We start from the raw sequence: 22,120 nt of genomic DNA on the forward strand, positions 1-22,120 counted from the left end.
ACAGTAGGAAGATGTCAACAATTTACACATTGTTTCCTAATTCGCTTCCATTTTACATTAAGCACACATCTCCGAATGTCTTTCATTAAGTCTTAATGATTCTTAATGATACTCAAGGAGCAAATAAAAGGCTCATCAAAGAATCTTTCTACTTCAAGAGGTAAAAAGATAAGATGCCAATGTTATATTTTCATTATTTCCAACCAATGAGTAGTTCCTTTAAGCATTGTTTGAATTCAGGTACAAACTACTGTGTACCTTTAATGATTTTTTCACAAGAAAAATGTGTTTATACAAGTATAAATGTCTTTTAATATTATTCCTAGGTTTCCCCCTGCTTTCTGAAGATCATGCCATTTTAGAGGTTCCTCTTAGAGGAGATTATCAAAATAAAAAAGTCATTTAGAAGACACCATATAGAGTTAATGAAATGAGGGGAAAACTCTTTTGTATTCTGTAAATCTAAAATAACCTGGTAAAGTTATTTTTAATACCTGGAAATTGACTTAAGGCACACTCTGTTATTGTATAACAAAGCCAAAATAAAGAGCAAAATGAAACTTTTAAAGGTACGGCCTGACCTGCCAACTATTGCTGCAATATTAATGGGTATATTACTGTTCTTTTCCTCTGCAGCTCTTTGTGAAGTTTGTGTGACAAACCAATAAGTTGTGCATAGCATGGCTTCATTCTCTCACTTCTTACGTTAACCCTGATTTAATTAGTCGTCGCCTTCTTCTTTGTTGCACCCAATTAATATTTGCTACGTCTGTGGCCCAGTTTCATTTAGCATTTTGTGACAGTTTGCTCAAAGGAAAGATTTCAGAAAATCTCAATATTAACCAACAAGTTAGTCTAGTATTAAATAAAATCTCATTTTCTAAAACAGCTGACCATGAAATGAGTTTCAAGTGTTCATTTTTGTGTTTTCTATTATGGAGTCATTTCTTGTGCTTCATACTGTCTTGTTTTATCATTATAATTTCCACTAGAGTCTTACAAGAAGAAAATAGGGGAACTGAGTCACTCCAACAGCAGAATAAAAAAAAAGAAAAAAGGCCGTATGGTTCAATTTGCCTGTTAAGATGGCTGTTGTGGTGCACCCCAAGTTTATAATAGAATTTAATAGGACTTCTCTAGTCATACTGTGTCCATGTTGGAAAAGTGTGTAAGTGCAACAGCGTTCACCTTCAGTGACCTCTTGGCTCTGTAACAAACACCTGACCCTCTGAACTCCGTCCTAATCTCCATTCTGAGGCTGTTAAGTCTTACCATATACCATATAAGAGGCTTTTTGCTGCAGGCAAACTCCTATGAACTGAAAGGTCATGTGAGGACTCCTCTCCTTCCCTGTTGCTCTGGCTCTCCAGTGGGGACCAGTGAGTGTGTGTGAGAAGACAGGTGAGCGCCCCCTACTGGCCCGAGGCAGCACTAAGCCCTGCAGACAACTGTCTCCCACATGGTACCCAGCACTAGCACATTACTGCTTTATTCCCACTCATCTGTATCGCCTGTTCTTTATTCAGAGGTGACTTTATGGGGCCGTTTTGTTGAGATCAGTGCTATCATCGCCATTATATGATTATCTTCCACTAATCTCTCCAATGTAATAGTCCTGCAGGACCAATTTCTGGAGCTGGATCGTTTCTTATCTGCATTTTAGGCAATCTGGGGCAGCAGCCTTCTCACTTCTCTCCAGAGATGGAGGCTTAAGATGATGGTCTTTTAGTAATGATTTCATTTCTGCCTTCAGTGAATTCCAATTTGATCATCACGAATTAGAGTTTAGCTACGTTGAATTTGACAACATTTCGGACTGAAGTTTGAATTTGTGGCAGTATACACTTAAATATATTCATACTACATGTATGAATATATATGAGATGATAAATCGACGTGCTTGTCTTTGAGTAAATATTTCCCAAACATTTCATTTTTCCAAGAAAATTTTACGATTAGTTTTAATTCCTCCTGGGTATCGGCTCTTTGTGAGAGCTATTTTAGAAACCACAGGTGGGCACATACAGGTGGTTGTTAGCAGTTCTGGCACTGAATGCACTTGTTTCTCTCCTTTCTCTTTCTGTCTGAGAAGTGTTTGAGCCTTGCTGAGTTTCTCAGCTGCCTTTGATTTTCCCATACAAATGTGGAAAACATGAACCTCCTCTGCTCTCATCTGCTTGAGTATGCACACAGGAAAAATGACTAAATCTACAAGCCACCCAGTGATACTCTGATAAGTGGAGTTCCCTGGTGAAAAAGATGAAGATAAGAATTAAATCAAAGCTACAATTTAAATGTGTGGTAGCACTGTCTTTTCTTCTTTTTCATTGTCAAACAAAAATGAAATATTGGGTTTATGCAGGGAGAGGATGAGCGTGTATTAATATGAGCATGTTCAGTTTGTTCTCTTAGGGTTTGGATGGTTTATGATGATGAATTTAGGCCGTAACTGTCTGAAATCAGTATAAAGAATGTACAGTATTTTCTCTTAAATGTGAATAAAATTAAGGTAATGATGATACAATATTCTCTTACATCTTCAAAAGACAATTGATCGATATTTATTGTACAGGGAAAACAATAGGCAAATTGGGTCGCCGCTGCAATAAATAAATAACATATAGCGGAAGAAAAACATAAAACCATAGAAAGCAGGTCAGAAAAAAACAATGTACTATTGTAGGTCCACCTTTTGTCCACTTTTTATTTAGGTCCTGTCATGTAATTCACTGTAATGGGACTAAAATTCAAGATATACTATAAGATTCCCCTATAAGATTAGATTTTTTTTTATTAAAATCTATTATTTGATTTTCTGGGAGACTACTTTTATATAAGCAACATGTTACACGATTAATCATATATATAATTATATATATACACTTTTATTGCACTCATTATAGTACAGATTTAATTTCTGGGGGGAAATCTTTCAAATAGCTTCAACTGGATAATTGTAGATTTATTACTAAATAATCTGGCTATTAAAAATTGAAGTAGCCTGTTTTAGCAACTTACATATAACTGAAATGTTCCCTGTTATATTAGTTCCCCTCCCTTAGTTCTCATGCATGTTCCAGTGCTGATATTATACTGTATTTAATTCCAGAGGCCATAAGGATCCTAAACACTTCTGCACAATATCCCTGTCCCTGTGAATACATGTACAAGCTGGAGCTCATCTCGTGCTAAATATTTTTACACTTTTATGCTTATTTTTCATCATTAATAGTAATTACTTTGTTCCTTTTAGTAAATATACTTACAAGTTATTTGCACATGTGCACTGTTATTTAAGTTTTTATTTCTATTCTGTCTCCTGCTGTACCTAGTGAGTCAGTGCTTCAGAAAGTCATTCATGTGAATACTTATGGTTTAAATTAATAATAAAGGCAAAAAAGTTCTTAAATCTGAATGTAATTAGTAGCTACTTGTACTGTATATAAAATCACAAGAGCATATTAGGTAGGACAGAAGGAAGGAAGCAAATTAATGAAATGAAGCCAAGACGTCATCACAGTTGTAATGGTGAGCACGAACAACCCTGTGCACAATCCCCCAACCTCCAAATCAATTTCCTTTAAATGGAATTAAGTGAGATTGAGGCACACCACTGTATTAGCTCTTCAAAACACAACCCTCCCAGCAACTCTAAAACACACACTTGGCCCCCTCCTCCTCTCCGACAGCTGCCGCTTTCCCCCTCGATGGAGTTTGATCGACACACAGCTGATCTATAAATGAAGGCTTTTCTTCTAACCCGCAAAGTCCTGTCATCCGCTCGCAGTTTGGCTCCAAGGTCACAGCTGTCTGAACTCTCCGTTATTGCATCCATTCACCGCTTGTTTGGGAAATGGCTTTAAATGCACTTAAAGCAAATTTAAATCTGTGTGATGGAAATGGACACAAAATGAACGCACAAATGAATCCACATTTCAAAGTGCTTACATTTCGAGATTCAGTCTCTGGTGTGGTGCAGTAAACCCACCTGAATGCCTTTTTAATGCCTATAATCACCCTGTTAACTTATACACACATGCATCACAGTAAGCGAATGGTATCAGGCAGATGTTTCACACAAATGAAGTCATTCATTTATTTATTTCTTTTTAGGCTTCTCTGTACATCGTGGTGTAGTTTGTAATGTTGCTTCCTAAAGCTACTATTAAATTAAATTAAGTTGAGTTAAATTGAGATGGGCAAGTCAAACTACTAAGTATGACTTTCTTTCAACATAATGTTTTCACAGTAAACGCCACATCTTACGAATGCATTGTTCATTCACCCATTCTGTGTGTTTTTTAATTTTGAATCTTCATTCAATAAGACCTGCCGTTGACTGAGAGCGGTGTGAGCACAGTGCTGCTTTCTTCGGCACACTGACAACTGTTTTGCACTACAGGATCAGCGCAGGCATCACCTGCTCTCCGTGTTTTTCTCACTGCATTCTTTCTGTAGCAAAAACATCCTGTATGTGCATTAAATGTTAGCCTCCTCAACAATGGAAGCTTGTAGTGCTGTGACTTTTCTCGCAGACTCCCACCCCTGTACTCATCCTGTGCTGCTCCCAACAAAAGGCCTACGTTAACTACATTAAGCTGGCCTAGAAGCATGCCATCCCCATTGTACCTAATACCTTTATCATCCACTAGCGATTTGGCTATGCTTTTCCCTGAGCATTCTCATATGATTTGCTGTTAAGGTTACACACATCAGATAGCCTCCTTCTCCCAGTCCCAATACCCCTCATCCCTGTCCCACCCCTCCCTTCCATTCTTCCCAAGCTGTGTGAGAAAACAAAACAAACACCCCATCCTGCCCGGCGTGTCTTTGTTGGAAGAAATGGAGGGTGCTGAGTGTGTGTGTGTGTGTGTGTTGAGGTTAGGACAGTAGAGTGAGGTGCTAAAAGCCTTTTGTCCAGCAGGAAAGACGATGTCAGCAGCCACAGAGAGGGGAAAAAGTGAGGGGGAGCTGGGGTCATTTAGCTTTAGCCTTTTTGTGTGCGTCTGGATATGTGTGTATGGGTCCGGGGACCTAAGAGCCTGTGACTAATGTGGGTTTGCAACCCTGTCCCCCCCAGCCCCCTTTTCCTTTTCCATTGTCTCCCCCCACTGTCCAGATGGCCAGTGAGAAGAATAAATCCTGGGAAGGTGAGGAGAGATTTGGGATTCCATTGCAGGACAGGGGGTAAAGGTGGGGGGCAATGGGAGGTTGACAGGGTTTGGGTGGAGCTGGGCAAGTCACTCCCAGTCCGTCTGGCCAGAATAACCCTTTTTATTTTAAGGGAGTTGAGAGTGATCTGTGAATGGGAGAAATCCCTCCTTTTTTACTTTAGTTAAGACGGGATGGAGGTTGAGAGATGGTGCTTGAAATGAGATGAAGTTGTAAATTTACAGTAAACAACAACAATCATAGAAATGAGGAAGCAACTGCAACAAAAAGCACACGAGGAGGAAGATGAAAAGACACAAACCTTGGTGGTCCAGAAGCCCTAATTACATGTACAATAAATGAGCAGCCAAAATGAAATGCACCAGTAAAATAAACTAATAAATAAAAACAGTTTACAGTGATCTGAGTTGCAGGATGAATGCACACTACAGACGTTTGACGTGAACACAGAATAGTGAAATAGGAAGAGTTTGTTTTTGATGCCGTACAAGAGGAGACAGTGATCAAAGAGGAAGGAAATGGTGCAAGAGTTAAAACGGTGATAGTTTTCCAATCAACACATTAGCAACCTAGAAAGTTGACTTCGAGTAATTAATTTGTGCCGACAGGAGTCACCATGCAGCCAGCGTACAGTCACATTTTTGGAAGCTCTGGAATTGAGTTGGGATCCTGTTCCTGCTTTGTCTTTATTTTCATCTTTCATCGTTTGTTTTTGCTCTCAAAAACAAATATATATATATATATATTCTTCAGGGCTTTTAATTAGGCTTTGTTTACATCATTTGATCCTCTCAGTTTTAGCTTTCAAATACGAATTTATTCTGTTAACATACACAGTTTATATTTGTACTGTATGTAGCTCCTTGCCAGTTTTGTAAAACCTGTGTTTCTTCACAGAGTAAATCAGTATCTCAGAATAAGATCTGAAAAGATTTTCTTTTCTTTTTTTTTTTCTGTGTTCAAGATCATTAATCTTGGTGACAGGGATTTACATCAGCCGAGAGATTCACTGATATATTTAGAGTGAAAATGTCTCTATTTCCTGTTAAAGAGAAAAATAGGACTGCACTCAAATGCGGTGCTTCATCTGTAAACACACAATTGAGCATTTTATGTGGAGAAAACAGGGTATACAAATGACCAAGCTGTGCAGATTTCTCCGTGGGATACTCAAACCTCCCACTGAATGTTGTCATTTATTTTCATTGGTTTCCTGCAGTAATGGACTTCGCTTGAACAACGTCTTTGTATTTAACCTTGACAATAAGTGCATATGTGCATTTATGTAGTCACAAACACGCACGCAGACACACACTTAACCATGCTAATGCTCATCTCACTTACTACTTTTCTTTCTAAATAGCACATTTTACTTAGCTTTTTGCAATTTCACAAGGGTCGCAATGGAAGTTAAGCATTTTAATTCAACACCGAATCATTCATCCTCTGCTAACCAAGGTTATTGTAATGAACATGCATTTGTCTTAGTGACACTGGTGCTCATGTTATGTACATGTTTGGGAATATATATGCTGTATCACTCTGTACGACATTAAAAGGCAGAAAGTTGTGAAATGGTTGCGACATCCTACACTAATTTCCTGTCAATACAATAACTTTTTGCATTGCACCTTCTAAGTTAAATGACAAGTTGAATGAAAACTGACACAGACATCCTGACTTTTTGTTCCTAGAGTGTGTAAAAAGTGTAACCTACTGCCTCCTAAACTTTCTGAGATGCAGCCAGGATCACATTTTCGTCTCTCAATACTGCTAAACTTGATCAGCCTACAGTCATCAGTGCATGGACTGAACTGTCTTTATGTTTCCTTAGTACAAGCTCAGTTCCTTCTCGGTAGCTTCTACTGGCCCTTTACCAGTTGTACATCCCTGGCCAGGCGCCTCCGGTTGAAACGAGCCCCCCCTCCTCCCTGACCGGCAGAGGAAGAGTGAGCCAGTTGTCATGGCCAGGCTGGCTGAGAGTTAGGGAGGCCAGCTGTAGCACAGGAGCTGTTCCCTCTCATTTCCACTTCATTTATCTGCCTCCTCCCTTCCCTCTTCCCTCCTCCCTCCATCCATCCATCTATCCTCCTTTCTTGTCTTCTCTTCCTCTCTCTGCCAGTGGACCAGCACTCTCTCCATGCTGAGCTCCACTGCGCCCAGTCAGCTGTGGCAGAGCAAATGGCATCTCTTTGTTTCTTCACTCTCTCAGAATTTAAGTGCATTCATATGTTGTGAAGTGGTAAATATATACTGATCCCCGAGTTATAGTCCTCAGATATTCAGGACACACAAAGTCACGATATATGTTTTCTTTTTCTTAATAAAGCATCACTGTTTGCTCTAAGTTGCTAAGAATGAATGAGTCTACACATCCAGGGAGTGGGTCGAGTATTTTGCTTATTAAAATGATAACTAAAATCACACATAAACAAAAGGGAAGGAAACAAAATCTTCTGCAGATTTGACCCACTGTACTGCAGAGCCAGGTCCAGACAGAGAACTCTGTTTCCTTTTCTCCCCCCTCCCTCCTCTCCTTGGTATGAATCTGCCGTATCTCATTCCCCAGTGCTAATTCCAATTTAATTGCCAGTAGCCCGAAGCCTCCTCAATAGGAGTAACAAATGGTTTGATTCTGTAGACTTCATCAGACTGCATTTTAAATGCGACACAGTAACCCGGTGCGAATGCCAATGAAGCCTGGCGAGTAGCTCCTCTGTTTACTAATTATCCTTTTTCTTACTCCGAGCCACACTGCACAAGTTGTCTGATTAAATCGGATTTGTGGGAATTGGAGGGTGGGGTAGGTGGGTGCTCCGGTGGTGGTGGTGGGTGAGGAGGAGATGTAGGGGGCGGTGCTGGTGGTGTCGAGGAGGGCGGGGGGGTTGGTGGATTGGATGGCAAGCGTGGTCCGTCTTTGTAAATGATCCACAAGTCCACAACAAGAAGGGCCTGGCGGTGCAACTGTAAATCATGATAAAGGGCTTTGCCGCTGTTTCTCACATTGACATTGATTCCCAGCTTGCGTCGTTTATGATCTTTACATTCAGCATGGTGGGGAGGAAAAAACAAACACATGCTGGTAAATAAATTCTCCTGACATTTCGAAATTTATATCCACTGCAGTCATGCAGAGAAGGGGTTTTTAGATTTTTAAGAGTGGAGCGGTGTTCAAGATCAGAAACTTCTATGGGTCCACGGTATAGGAAGGCTTGTTGTTATTTTTCTATATGTCCTGTGTGGTTACGTATGTTAATTGAAAGTATTTATTGCATTAGTTGCAAAACCAATCCTACAGCATGTGTTTAATTTCTTAAAAAATTACCTTACCTACATAGCTTGAAGCTTTATTTTCCACTAAAGATGTATATTTTTAAAAATATATTGCAGCTGTAAGCTTCTGTGCGAACTATACATTGTTCATGCAGATAATATTATTTCAATTTAAATATGGATCTGTATGGCAAAGAGCAGTAAGCTTCAAGCCCTGCTTACACAGACAGTATTTACTTATACTAGATGATTAAATCATTGCTGGTTTTGTTCTTGACTGGTGGTAAAATGTAGGTTTTATTCTGAATCAAAGTACATTTGAAGTCATTGTAAATACTAAAACAACATTCGGACATTAAGGCTTGGTTAATAATGTATTATCATCCGTCATAACATCCTGCAGATCCTGAGTTTGGCTCCAATTTGAGTAATAATGTGCAAATAGTAGTGAAGCGCTCCACTTGCTACAGTAAGGAGAAAATATGGCAGAACCTTGCTGTTGTGTAGATGAGGAAATTTGCACTGCTATAAAGACCTCTCCCTGTCAACTAAATGGCCAGTTGAGCTGCCATATGGTTGTGCTGACATTATCTCTGGGTAATTAATATGGCATCTCGCCTGGCATCTGGTGGCATTAATCTAGCTGGGAGCAGTTCATCTTACAATGTCAGTGCTGCTGCGGGCCCAACGTGAATTATCACTGCCCGATGGAACTGGGAGGCAGGGATGAAACAAAACAAAACACAACAGGGCAGGGTTTGTTGACTGTCTGGTATTGCAATGTCTTATAATAGAAACAGCCTTTTCTTTGATTTCTTGTCTTTTTTTCTACATGAATAATGTGAAGAGGTGTAGGTTCTTTGATATCTCTGAAGTCACTGTGCTCATATCTTTTTTAATATAAACTTTTTTTTTCCAGTAACTCCTTATGATGTGTTTAATTGCACTTACACTGATATATTATGGTATATTATTTACTTATACTATAAAATATATCATGTAGCTTTATTTTAATCCTTTTTAGACGCATCAAACTTTTACTTTCATGTCCATAACAGGGAATTTTTACAACTTTAAATCTGTGCTTGGCTAGAAGTAAACATTTTATGCTTTGTAGTATGCTTACAGATGCAGACTTCTCTCTCTTTCTGAAGTTGTTCATTCCTCCTATGGCTTGATCAATAAGTGGGTCTGTGGAGGAGTTTTAAATGAATTATCAGTTGCACATGCGTTATATCTTGTTTTCTTTATCATATCGTACCTGTACACCCCACACACATACATACAGAGGGTGCCATATAAAACGAAAAAACCCACAGAGAGTTCATGTTGCTGCTGTTATGTCTCTGGGATTCGAAGCACATATAGGAGGAGCCGGGGTGTTAAAGTGAGCTAAGCAAGTAGAGGATTAAAGCTCTGAAACTGTTCTACATGTGCATGCTGATGCCCTGTATTTAGTTAAAAACGGAAAAAACTGTCTGTTTTTGTTTTCCACTGCAAAAACTAAATGAGTGAACATACGTCTAATGCTACGTTCAAAACAACGAACAGTTGGAAGTTCAGCTGTGGTTGGATAGTGTAGCGGTAAGATGTTTTAGAGGCCTTATCTCACCTGGTTTATTATTAAATGCTTATTCTCCATGATGCCATGATTGCTGACATGTCTAAGTCCTGTAAATGTACCTGCCTTTCAGCTCGAGGTTTATCAGACATGTCTCTTGTTTAAGTCACGAAAGGATCACGATCATCGGTTCAGAGATAATGACCATCTGGGAAGAAGATTATGTTGTCTTATGCTGCAATTAAACTTTCTTAACCTCCTAAACCTCATAGCTTGCTCTAAAGTTAGGAAAAACAACTGTATAAATGTTCACTGTATGACAGTGGCACTGCATTCAGCGTCTATGTCTGATTTCCCCTGGGGAGGGGATGGTGTAGCTGTACGGTGACTGCACTGTTGGCTTCAAGGTGATACAGAAAGCCATAGATGTCCATTGGTGTGCTGCTGGGGCCACTGCCAAAAAGGATGACTGCAGTGTGACATGCTTAGTGCGAGGGACACACTCCAACATTTCATCTGGGACCTTTTCTGGTCCATACAGGAGTAAATAACAGAATGCATTTATTTGTTTGTTCATGACAAGATGCATTTTTGCAATGACACCCCGTGGAGGTGGAGGTAAAAAGGTGCTTGGCGACCTTTTCAGAACAGCTGTGACCTAATGTGTGATGAAGCCTGACTGCAGATGAGAGTAACAACAAACACTCGCAGTCTAGACCAAGTTAAAGAGCACAGAAACGTCGCCTCTGCTTTCGTTTCTCACACCTCGCTCCTCCGACACAGGCAGAATTGTTGTGACTGGTGTTTGTGTTGACTGTCGATTAGGTGGTGGCAGCTAGCGGAGCCGAGAATTCAACAGAACACCTGGTAGGATGGATGTTGTTGTGACTGACTGTTGAAGCCTCTGTTTGCCGGTGTAAAGTGGGTACAGTTCACAGTAAGAAAGAAAGACTGTTTTAAAATTATGAACATCTTAATGAGCTTTTTGAGAAAGAGTTTGGTGGCCGTTCTTTTTCAAACTTCAAATATGAGACGAGCTCCTCCTAGAAATGGAGATTGCCCCCTGTTTGAGTGGCTTCAAGTCAGGCACATTTTTTTGTGACTTTGAAACCCAGTTTCTTTTATCAGACTTTAAACTGATTCTAACTAATACACCTACAATTAATTTAGACGTGTTAGGATACACACACCTACATTTGGTCACTATTATTCCCTCTCTATAGATAAACTATAGCTTACTATAGATTGCTATTGACAACAGCGAGTAGTCGCAGAGGTTGAGGGCTGTGGTAATAGCCTGTGATTGAACACCTTGTGCCGAGGTCCCGCTGCTCTCTGCCTCATTAACTCTGGCAGGTCCTCTGTTCAGCACGCTGCATTGCAGGCCACAGTCAGGACACATTTAACTGTCTCAGCTACAGCCCAAGACACACAAGCGTTAAGGATGGGTTTAAAGATAGATTTAAATGCCGCATTGCTAATTTAAAACATCTTTGAGTTGTTAAACTAAGTTGAACATTATGGTTTCTTTTTAAGCCTCTAGGATAGTATTCTTTACCCAAAACATGTGTTGAATTTTGTGTTTGTCCTGATGTGGAGAGAAGGAACGGTTGGTTTTTGCGTGTAGGACACAACTTTATAGTCTTTGAAATTAGTTGGCCTTCGGTTGTCAGGCTGCACATCATACTCAGAGACAGTGCCTATATTAATAGCCAGCCTCTAACCTTGGGATATCCCTCTGTTCTGTGCCCATCCGACCACCGCTACCTCCCACTGGGGAGTATTCCTCTCCATTACCAGCCTCTGTCCGTCCCCCACTTAAATAACAGCAGCTCTGCCACTCCAGGCCCATTAAGATACTGCCGGGGCCACGTACACAAACAGTCACAAACTGCCAGGCCTTTATAAATAGATGGCGGGAGAAGGAGAGCGAGTTGGGTTGGAGGAGGTAAATTATTCCAAAACGGCTAAACACGACTGAGACTAAGAACCCCCCCACCACTCCAGCTTCTCCAGCACCTCCTTTCAGGTGTCACTTTGGGCTGACTCAATTTTACACTGTAATGGACCTCCTGGGTCAACTACTTTTCTCCCACCTTTCCTTCCTTTTTTTATCTCTCCACAGCTCTCTTCATCTATCAGCGGCCGACAACACATTTACTCACTTTCCTGTGCAACACACAGACATTATTCCCTGTACTGACTGTATAGTTTGTTCCACTTAATTTTGTCTAACACTAATCAGGGTTCACACTACACTTAACTTCACACTAAGACAAGAATGGGAAGGGATGGTGAGTAGCCGGTAGAATTCTCACATAGATTGTGGAAAGCATGTAACGGCGTAGGAGTTATAATGCAAGAATCTTTCAAAGCCTGCATTGTCTTGAACTTGTAGAGATGTCTGTCATCTTTATTTGGGCAGTTATGTAGTAATATAGTTAATTACCTGAGTGACATGTTTCCTTCCTTGATGTTCTTAAAGAAGCCCATTGTTGGCATTGGGATGAGAGACTCTTAAACTACTTTCTCAAGAAAGAAAGCTTCCATTACTGCAGGGGATGAATGAGATGGCATATGACCTGTTCATCTGCTGATTGGATGCTGTAGAGGTAGTAGCACTAAATTCAAGGTTGTTCTGAATCGTACAGCTTCTATGAGTAACGGCTTTTCAAAGCTCAAACAGGTAGAGGCTGCTATTGTCATTATTAGTGTTTTCGGTAATTTTGTGGTGTTAGAAATCGGCCTGTTTAACGTTCATCGCTGGTTTGCTTCTTCTTACCACCGTCATTCTTTGCAGTTCTGTCTGTTTGCTCTCTGCGCTACCCTCTTAGCTGTCTCATGTTGCTTTGAAAACACACCTATAAAAGCAGTGACTGTTAGACTTCTTTTAAAGTTGATACGCGCTGGATGACACACATCGTATGGCATTCAACTCGATGGGGCTCCCCACTGTAACTGCTCTGACTTCAAAAAAAGAAAAGGCTTTTCATGTGGTGCTTCCACTTTTTGTTCACCAGATTTGTTTTTCTGTGTGTGTGTCAGTGTATGTGAGTGTGTGTCTGGAACTGGGTTTCATATTTCCAGCATGTCCACGCCTTAGCCCAGACCTGAGGTCAGAGGTCAGCTAACCTTTTACATTCCAAAACCTTTTTTTTACTCCAATTCTCCATCTTTGACTCCTAGTCCCTCCTACAACCTGGCTTCTCTTCTTCTATTACCGTCTTTATCACTTCTTCTGTATCTAAAACGTTGAGGCCATTTTCATTTTTTACCTCTTCAAATGAGCCTGTTACTTACCTTCAATGAGTTGGTCTGGATTGGGAGTGAGGTAGAGAGAATGGAAGTGAATAAGAGGCAGGCTTGTCAGTCAAAGCCACTTAAGGACCTGGTGTCCTAGAGGGATTCCAGTCTACCCAAGTCAATACCCTCTTCATTGATAAAAGCAGGGAGTAGATGAAAAGACAGGCAAGGAGTAAAACACAGGAGAAAACTAGTTTAGCACTAGTTACATGTATATTCAAACTAGTACTTTGATCAACCTGCTTATAGATGATAAGTAGTTATGATGTTTCAAAATATTTTCACATAAATTTCCTTTATATACCTGCAGGTATTTTTTCATCTCATTTTACTAAAGTCAGAGGCAGAACTTGGTAGTAAGCATGAGGAAGGTGGAGAGTGACACATAGTGAAATTAAAATGTTAAAATCAAATGAAAATGTAAGCCGCAGTGCGACTGAGCATGCTGTAAGTTGAAGTGCATCAACCGGCTGAACAAACTTCTGCTGGCTTCAGCTGCACAAATGACAGAGATGTTGTCCTGAAGAAAGTTTAGAGTTTCAGTCTTTCCTAATTTGGCATTTAAGCTAAGAGAATAATAGATGAAGGCAGAATTCTTGAAACCACCAGGCTAACCACACAAAAATAAAATAGTAGAAAAACTGATCAAAACTGAGGCTTTTGAATCTCTTAACAGTGGTTTAGCTAAAACATTTTAGTCCTGCAGGAAAACTCCTAAGTGACATTATGCATGATCAAAGCGCTAAACAAGTTTTAGGGCAATCTGTTCGATAGAACTTAATGTTTCTAGTGGAAAAGTAGAAAAACTGCCCTATTAGTGAGTCCAGAGAAAAAGCCAGTGAGTCAACAATGCAGTAGAATTTCTCCTGGGACCATGAATATATCTTGCCTCACCTGCAGGACTGACAGATTAGTACCTTCAACAAGCATCTAATGAAAATTGTACACTCCTGCAGTCACATCTGCCTTCTTCTCTGTAGAAAATGAAACAGAGACAAAGCTGGAGTCAAACGGGAAGGTTTGTCAATATTTATTTCTCTCCCTTACATGCACTAAAATTAGATTTTTTTTCCCCCCATGGCTTCTACATTGTCTTCCTCTGCTGCATTATGAATCTCCTATCTTTACCTGCTTTCCAGCTGCTCTTCTCTATCCTTCCTCCTGTCATCATCCTCCAGCGGTGCATCCTCGTTCCATGCTCATTCTTTAGTGTGTACAGAGCAGCCAAGACAGTGATTGATCTGGCGTGGAGGCTGTCATGGGCCCTCCTCCTCCTCCAGTAGTTATGAACATGAGGCGGGCTGCTCTTCATAGATTTTTAAATTAGTGTCAGCTTTGCTCCAAAGATGTGTTATTGACTGATGAAATAGAAACTGAGCTCCAAACACTCAGTCCTTCCCCAGAGTTTTCCCCAGCCTGGTAATTGAAAAAGTGTGAAGGGAGTGTGTTCAAGGGAGCGTGCAGCTGTTTGTGCGTGTATGTGTGTGTGTGTGTGTGTGTGTGTTCCTGTGTTTGTGATGTTATGTGTTTGTGTTCTTGCAACTGTGCGCTCTTTATCTCTGCTGGAGAAAAATGCACACTGCTCGCTGGAGTCGAGATTCGATTGAAGTATTGCATAGGAGATCTTTATCTTTGTACACACCCACCCAGAAACATGAGTATTCAGCGCACCTTTAATCCTATAAATACAGTATGCTCCACACAAACCTGTGGAGGCATCAACTATAATCGAACTGAGCCCACATCACACCTGAGTTGTTGCATATCCTGTATCTTAATCACTATGTGCATGAACGACCTGTGTGATTTGTTTATGGAAAGCTGTTATTGGTTGTCACCGTGGCTCTAACATGAAGGGTGGAAGAGGGAGTATAACAAAATAACAAATAAAAAAAAACATTTCAGTACTAAGAAAATTTGCAAGTTACTGCAATACTGACATGCAACCAAAATATAAAATCCTGAAATTGCGATTTAAGTCAGTAGCATTTGTTAAATCTAATGTATTCATGTTCTCCTGCTCTTGCCATTGACTCCCTTGTCGTGTCTTTTGCCGTGCAGGTTCGGACATGGCCATCTTTTGCCTGCTTTGTGGGAAGCGTTTCCAGACCCAGACCGCGTTGCAGCAGCACATGGAAGTCCACGCCGGCGTTCGCAGCTACATTTGCAGTGAATGCAACCGGACTTTCCCCAGCCATACTGCGCTCAAACGCCACCTACGCTCACACACAGGTCAGTGGAAGCACTTACTGGCCATCTTCACTATAGTGCTAAGGTCATGATGTGAATGGACGGCTCCCTCTACACCATGGTAACGAGGTAGAAGGACAAGTGGCTTCCTAAGCTGTCCGTAAAAATGTTAATTATGACAACCAGTGCAACAAATTGTAGACCCAGGTGCACCAGTCAATGCTGCAGCAGCAGCATCTCTGGCCAGAAAATGACTCTGACGAAAATAAGCATTATCCGTGCTCTTGAATGGTCCTTTATTTACAAAAGATCACTGTTGAATGTATTATGTTTCTACTAGTACAACAGAACAGACAGTGCAGGGAGGTTTAATAATGATTTATTGTAAAATCTTTTTATTATTGTGTTTGAGTGTGTAAAAGATTTGACCATCGCAGTAGTAGGAAAAGGGCATTAATGGATCATTAATCGCTGAGTTGCCAGTGGAGATGAGGAGGGTTTTGATAACATTTCATGAGGAAATCAACTCTGAAACATGTTTGTGAGCTGTTAAGATGTTGGTATGACTCCCACATAATGACTGTAGATATTTACGTGTTAGATTTTCATGTGACTTTTATACTTTATCGCAAATGTCTAAGAAGCAACACAAGTTGTTAAAGGCTGACTTCTACTTGCTTCCAAGGATGTAGCGGACTCTTGTGTGACCCTAACAGCACACATTCAGTTCAGCTAGCAGCCGCAGTGACCAAGATATAAAGTGTTGTTTTCTCAGATATCCCATATAGTATTTTACCACTCCCCCACCCTGCTGTTTAGGGGTAATGGAGTACCTTACACCGGACCGTGACATGGATTGTCATGGACAAATGTAGCTTAGTGTGTGATAAGTTTTATTTTAGGAAATGGGACTGAATGATGTTATGTTATCTCCACTCAGTTACACTGCTACTTCAGCTCAGCTGAATAAACAGCATTAATTCAGGTCAGTGAAATGAATGAATTCTGCAGCACTCAGACAAAGCTTATTTACAGTGACTATAATTTTTTTTCTTCCGTCCACTTGTAATTCTCTGTGCTCTTTACTGAGGCGAAGCCAGGATACCAATACGTTGTTGCAAGGGAGCAGAGGTAACCTGACGGATGGGGCTATTCAGAGTGGGGGAAAAAACGCTACCATGACAGAATATGAACACATGGAAATGAATCCCATTTCGCCGGCGAGGGATGGGTGCTTTTTTCTTCCCGCTCTCTCTCTCTCTCTCTCTCTCACCCAGCCGCCTGTCTGCGACCTTAAATAACAGTCTCACTGTCAGAGCCGATTTAGCTCACCGGCTCACGGATAAATATTTGAAACGAAAGGCAGAGAGATGAGAGCAGTCGGCCCTATTTACAAGTCAGGCGAATGCACCATTAGTGTGTGACGGTGGTGCGGGCTGGGGGTTTTGGGGTAGAGAGGGGATAGGGGGGGGTGGACAGAGCTGCTTGAGCCGCCTGTACAGTACCAGTGCACACATCTGCTCAGTCTACCAGACGTTGGTGAAGACACAAGCGGCATCTCTGATCCACCTGCCCACTCGGGCAACGCAAATGTCACCTCAGCTTGTCTCTGCAGCTGCAGATGAGACTTTGCAGCCTTGTGCCACTTTAAACCTCATCCCACTGTGGGCGTCTGTTAAATCACAATGAGCCAGCCGTGAAAGCAATCGTTTAAATATGATGTGGAGCCTTTTGTCAGGGGATTATAAAGTCAGCAACTCATACAGCCATCATCGGCACCAGAAATAGGTCCTAATTTACCCTCCAAAAAATAAAAGTAGAGGCATGGTGTTTCTCAACATTTACACTTTGATGTTAATAATCTTATTCACACTTTGCTGGGTAACGAGGCAAAAATAGAGCATAAAAACAACCAGAGCTAGACAGCAAAGAGAATCTGCCTTTACCTACATCTAGTTTAGTTTGTTGATACAGAGACACGGTGCATTACCACCCTAAAGCAAAGTCCATCCAATGTTACCGTTTGTCCATAGCCAGCTTTTGTTATTTTGTTACAGCCACCTTAACTCAGCAGTTTGTCTTTCCCTGGGTCCTCTTTTGTCCTTTTTTATGAAAATGTAGCTTCATTACTAAATTTAAAGATGCAATCTAGGATTTTTGTCAGAACAAGGATACTCAATACTAGTATCAAATTTACTTCAACTTTTCTACCTAAAATACTACTGTGCTTTGAAAATATTGAAACTATATAACTATTAACTCTAAATCAAAATATAGATTAAATAAGTTTTGGGGCATTTTTGTACGAGCCTGCCAACTTTCCCTGCAACCTGCATATAGTGTCAACCTCAAATAAATGTCCACAAGTCAGAGGTTTGGCTTAGGCTGCAGTTAGGAATGAAGAACTTCTCTTATCAGTCATTTGAATGACATGTGCATAGTAAAAGCACCAAGTTGTATGAGATTTTAATGATTAGACCTAAAATATCCCTGAATAACCATAACAGTTAACAACAGCTAAGCAAGTTTTTAATGAGAGACATGGTTCCCTTGTTGAGTTAGTCTTCTTATTGCCTTTGTATTTTCCTTTAAAGTTGTCATGATGTGAGCTGCAGTCGTTGTGAAGAATGTTTTCCTATGATTCTTAAAATAACTCTAAAATAAAATTACTCTTTTCAGTTAGAAATGTAAACACAGAGCTGCAGAAAATGAATTATAAAACAGCATTTTATGTCATATTTATTGGTTGTGTGATAAAGCCTTTATTCTTTTAGTAGGAATTTTTATATATTTGTTGAAACTACACCATTTTCAACAGTAGAAAGATTGAATAGAGTATGTGTTTATAAGGTAGTGTAGAAAATCATTCACGTGCAGCCAATTTGGCAGTTTGGGGCCTTGTGGTATTATTCCTAGATGTTAAATTGTAAAAAAGAAAACAGTATCTTCTGCACTGGATGCTCCATCTGCATGTCTGATTCAACCACCTGTTGAGCCATTTGCAAAGCTGTTCACAGATTTCGACTTCAACTTCATTCACACAATGGGTGAAATTCTTGTCACTCAGCTCGACTTTAGGCAGCGACTGCAGAACGGAAAGCAAAATAAAATAAAAAATCTGTTAATGCTACAATGGCAGTTTTCAAGATTTTAGCTTAAGTGTCTTTGCTTCTGTTCATATACAGTAGGAGTCTTCAGCACACAAAAGCAAAAACAGACAATCTCACATGCAGAAGAGACACCGGCTCCCGCAGGTATTTTTCTTAGCAAACGAGAATCTGTTTTGGCAGGAATCCCCGGTAAATACGAAGATCTCAATTCCCACTATTCAACCCTAATTTTAATGGACAGAGTGTGGCAGCTCATCTAGCACAAAAAGCTTTCCAGATATAGCTCGGTTACTGGTCGAATCACTATTCTGTTGTATCAACTGACAACAGAAAGCAACAAAAGCACTTTTATGGACATTCATTACGTTTGCTTCATTTTACCTGTCTGCTGGCTTATCTTTTGAAAGCAGCTTTGCTGGTGTGGGCTCTGACACTGGATCACCATTTAGGACAAGGGGGGGAAAAAACAGATTTAATGTGTTTATTTCAGCATCCTAATCTTGCCATCTCTCCTTCTCTTCCTCACTGTCTCTCTCGCCTTATTTTCCCCCCATCCGCCTGCGGTTTCATCACCTTCTGGTAAAATGCAAGGATATTACACACATTTACCTTTATGTGGCCCCGTTTTGCTTATATATGTTTATTTCATGTATGTAAATATATGTGTAGGTATAGGTTCAAGCACATATGCTGAAATACACAATGTGGGCTATAACAGTGGCAGCCATGGCAGCTGTGCTATTCCCGTTTCCCTAACGCCACACACACAAACACACGCACTCGCTCTTTACAAACCAGGCCTTCATTAATATTCCGTTGTTGTGCACAGTCTGTGTAAGTGTCTGTGTGTGTGTGTGGTTTTTTTTTTTTGTTGTTTGTTTTTTTTTTTTAACTCAGAGCCAATTTGCTGTCTGCTGTAGCGGGGTGTTTTGTGTTCGCAGCTGTATTTGATAGTGCTATAGCCAGAGAGAGAGAGGGAGAGAGAGAGAGAGAGAGGCCGGGGTTGAATCTGGAGAGAGACACAGAGTGAGCCAGCTCTGGTGCTGGCACTGACGGAGCCCAGTGATTTACAGCCTCTTACTGTATATAATGAACACGCCCAGGGTGCCCATGGGCACAGGAACCCTCAGCAGGCCTTTGGGGTGTCAAAGGAGATGACAGGGAGGAGGAGGGTGTAAATATAGAGATGACTGGGAGGGGTCAGGAGACGCAGGTGGTGATGCTCGGGGGCACCCAAGGGCCCACTCACTATGCCATGGTTCCACCTCACTGTGCTAGGTCCTCATCTGTGGCCTCCCCGCCATGTGGTCACAGCAGAGAGAAAGGAAGGGGGGAGGTAAGAAAGGGGTGAAAGAAGAGGAGACGGGGAGAAAGGAAGTAATAGTGACAGATTTGAGATGGACAGAGGACATGTCCCCATTAATCTCCAGCCCCCGTGAGAATATCCTGACAAAATGAAGTCCTGTCTGGACCTTTACATCCTCACAATGTGATTATAGAATTGTATCTGATTTATTTAAACCTCTGCAGTGCAACTTTGCACTTTGGCGTCCCCGAGTGGCTAGAAGAGATACCGTACATAATAAGCATCGTGGGCAAACACAGGATGCTGGAGCTGGACAGCAACCATTTGGCATTTTATACCACTCTGTTCCTTTTCAGCCTCAGCTGATACCAGGCACTGAATCATATCTTTAACTTGTTTTAATGTGGGAATAAATAGATTGGGGTTTTTTTTTAAGAGGATTTTGTGAAAGTCAAAGGTTTAACAAGAAATCATATCCCTATTTTTTAAAAGCTATGGTTTCAATTGATAGTATTCTGAACTGTTTATAGTTTATAGTAAATTAAATGTAATGCGGAAAGCCTTTGATATTCTCTTTAGTGACAGCATGTGAGAAACACAGCAAGCTCTTTCCTACTAATTCAAGATTTTTGATGATGTTTTCCAACAGCAGACGTTAGCACAGCAACAGGACATTAAGCATAAATAACCCTCCATAGGCTTCCTCTGTGTATTAGCATCCCACTCGCTGGTCTGATCGGAGGCCCTAATTAAAGGCAGGTGAATCTGAGCTCAATTATTATTCTTGCAGCGTTGTGCAAGCCCACAGAGCTCTGTGATGGATTGTGATCTCTGCTGTGGTTGAAACGCTAGAAAGAGCACAATGTCTTACAGCGGGAGCCACTGATAACTTCATGCAGACAAATAAAGACTGTCACTTTTATTGATTTTTACCCAGCCCCCCACCACCACCACCATATACACCCACATCTCCTGCTCCATCCTTGCCTTAGTTTTATCCCTCCTCCCGACACCGCTCCATCCCCAACAAAGCTTCCCTTTAATGGGAAGGCGTCCAACATCACAAGGCATGGAAAACGTTTTTCCATGATAGTATAGCACAACCAAAATGTGATCGGCATTTAAAAGGGTATCCATCTGGCATTCCTTGTTCATTCCTATTTCTGTCTCTCCCCCTAAATAAACCAAATAAAGGCATACATACTGTATGTACAGGCGTGAAATATAAAATAAAATATGCAGGATGAAAGTGAAATTGTGTGTTAACAGCAGGGCAGCGGCAGTAGCACATAATGAGAAATGCAATTTATTCTGTGGCACGTTGCTGCTTGGACAGGCAGATAATGAAAGGCATAGGTCATTGATGGTGACTTAAACCTGCAGCGGTGGAGTGAAATGCATTAATAAATATCCACACCATTACTTGGATGGAGAGTGTAACATGGGAGGGGGGACAAATGATGCAAGGAGGAGCTCCTCATCAAACACGGGAATACAATTAGTCTTTGGACTGCTGGTGAGAGCCTCCTGAAAATCATAATATCCCTGATCATTGACATCTGAATATCCATTACAGCTTCCCTGTGGGGACTTGTGCTCTGGCAGCCAGAGCAGAATGTGATGCCTGTTGTCGTTTTCATTTTCAGAGGCACGTATACTGTACGTCTACATCCAGCCTAGTGTCTGAAATAGGTCTAATGTCTCAGAATGGCAATATGGTACTCTGTAAATTAAAAGTGTGAATACAGTTTTACCTAGTGTGAAAGGATTAAACAAGGGGGGGGGAGCCACAAATAGAAACAGATGGTAGGCTGACAGTAAGTAAATGCAGTGAAAATAAAGGTATGAAAAGGTGGATAGGAATATATGAGCAAAACACAACACTGGAGGATTGCAGCATTTGGCGGTGACTGCTGTTTTGTTGCGGAGCTGAACTTAAAACAGTCTGCGTTTAGCAACTGTTGTCGCTCAGAAGCAAAAACAGAGGTAGGATGATGAGCATAAAGAGGATAAAATGGCGTATTTGTGATATGTTGCACTCAACACATGACGCAGCTGAACCAGGACGTTATTAATCTGCTTCATGAACGTTCTTTCATCTTCTTGCCTACAAGTAGAGGAGAAAATGACAAATGTGTGATTTGTTAGATTCAGAACTTATATGTCAAAGGACAAACCATTCTGTGAGGACAAAAAAACTCAGCT

General features: G+C 40.9%; 1 protein-coding gene across 1 annotated transcript in view; it reads left to right on the forward strand.

The window, feature by feature from the left end:
• Window positions 1-22,120, forward strand: part of zbtb16a (zinc finger and BTB domain containing 16a) — a 119,678-nt gene that overhangs the window by 88,638 nt on the left and 8,920 nt on the right. Inside the window, exon 5 of the mRNA XM_026371258.1 lies at window positions 15,371-15,541. Within this exon, the coding sequence (XP_026227043.1) occupies window positions 15,371-15,541 (171 nt within the window). The remainder of the gene's footprint in view (window positions 1-15,370; window positions 15,542-22,120) is intronic.

The sequence above is a fragment of the Anabas testudineus genome, chromosome 14, assembly GCF_900324465.2.
Source record: "Anabas testudineus chromosome 14, fAnaTes1.2, whole genome shotgun sequence".
Lineage (NCBI taxonomy): Eukaryota > Metazoa > Chordata > Actinopteri > Anabantiformes > Anabantidae > Anabas > Anabas testudineus.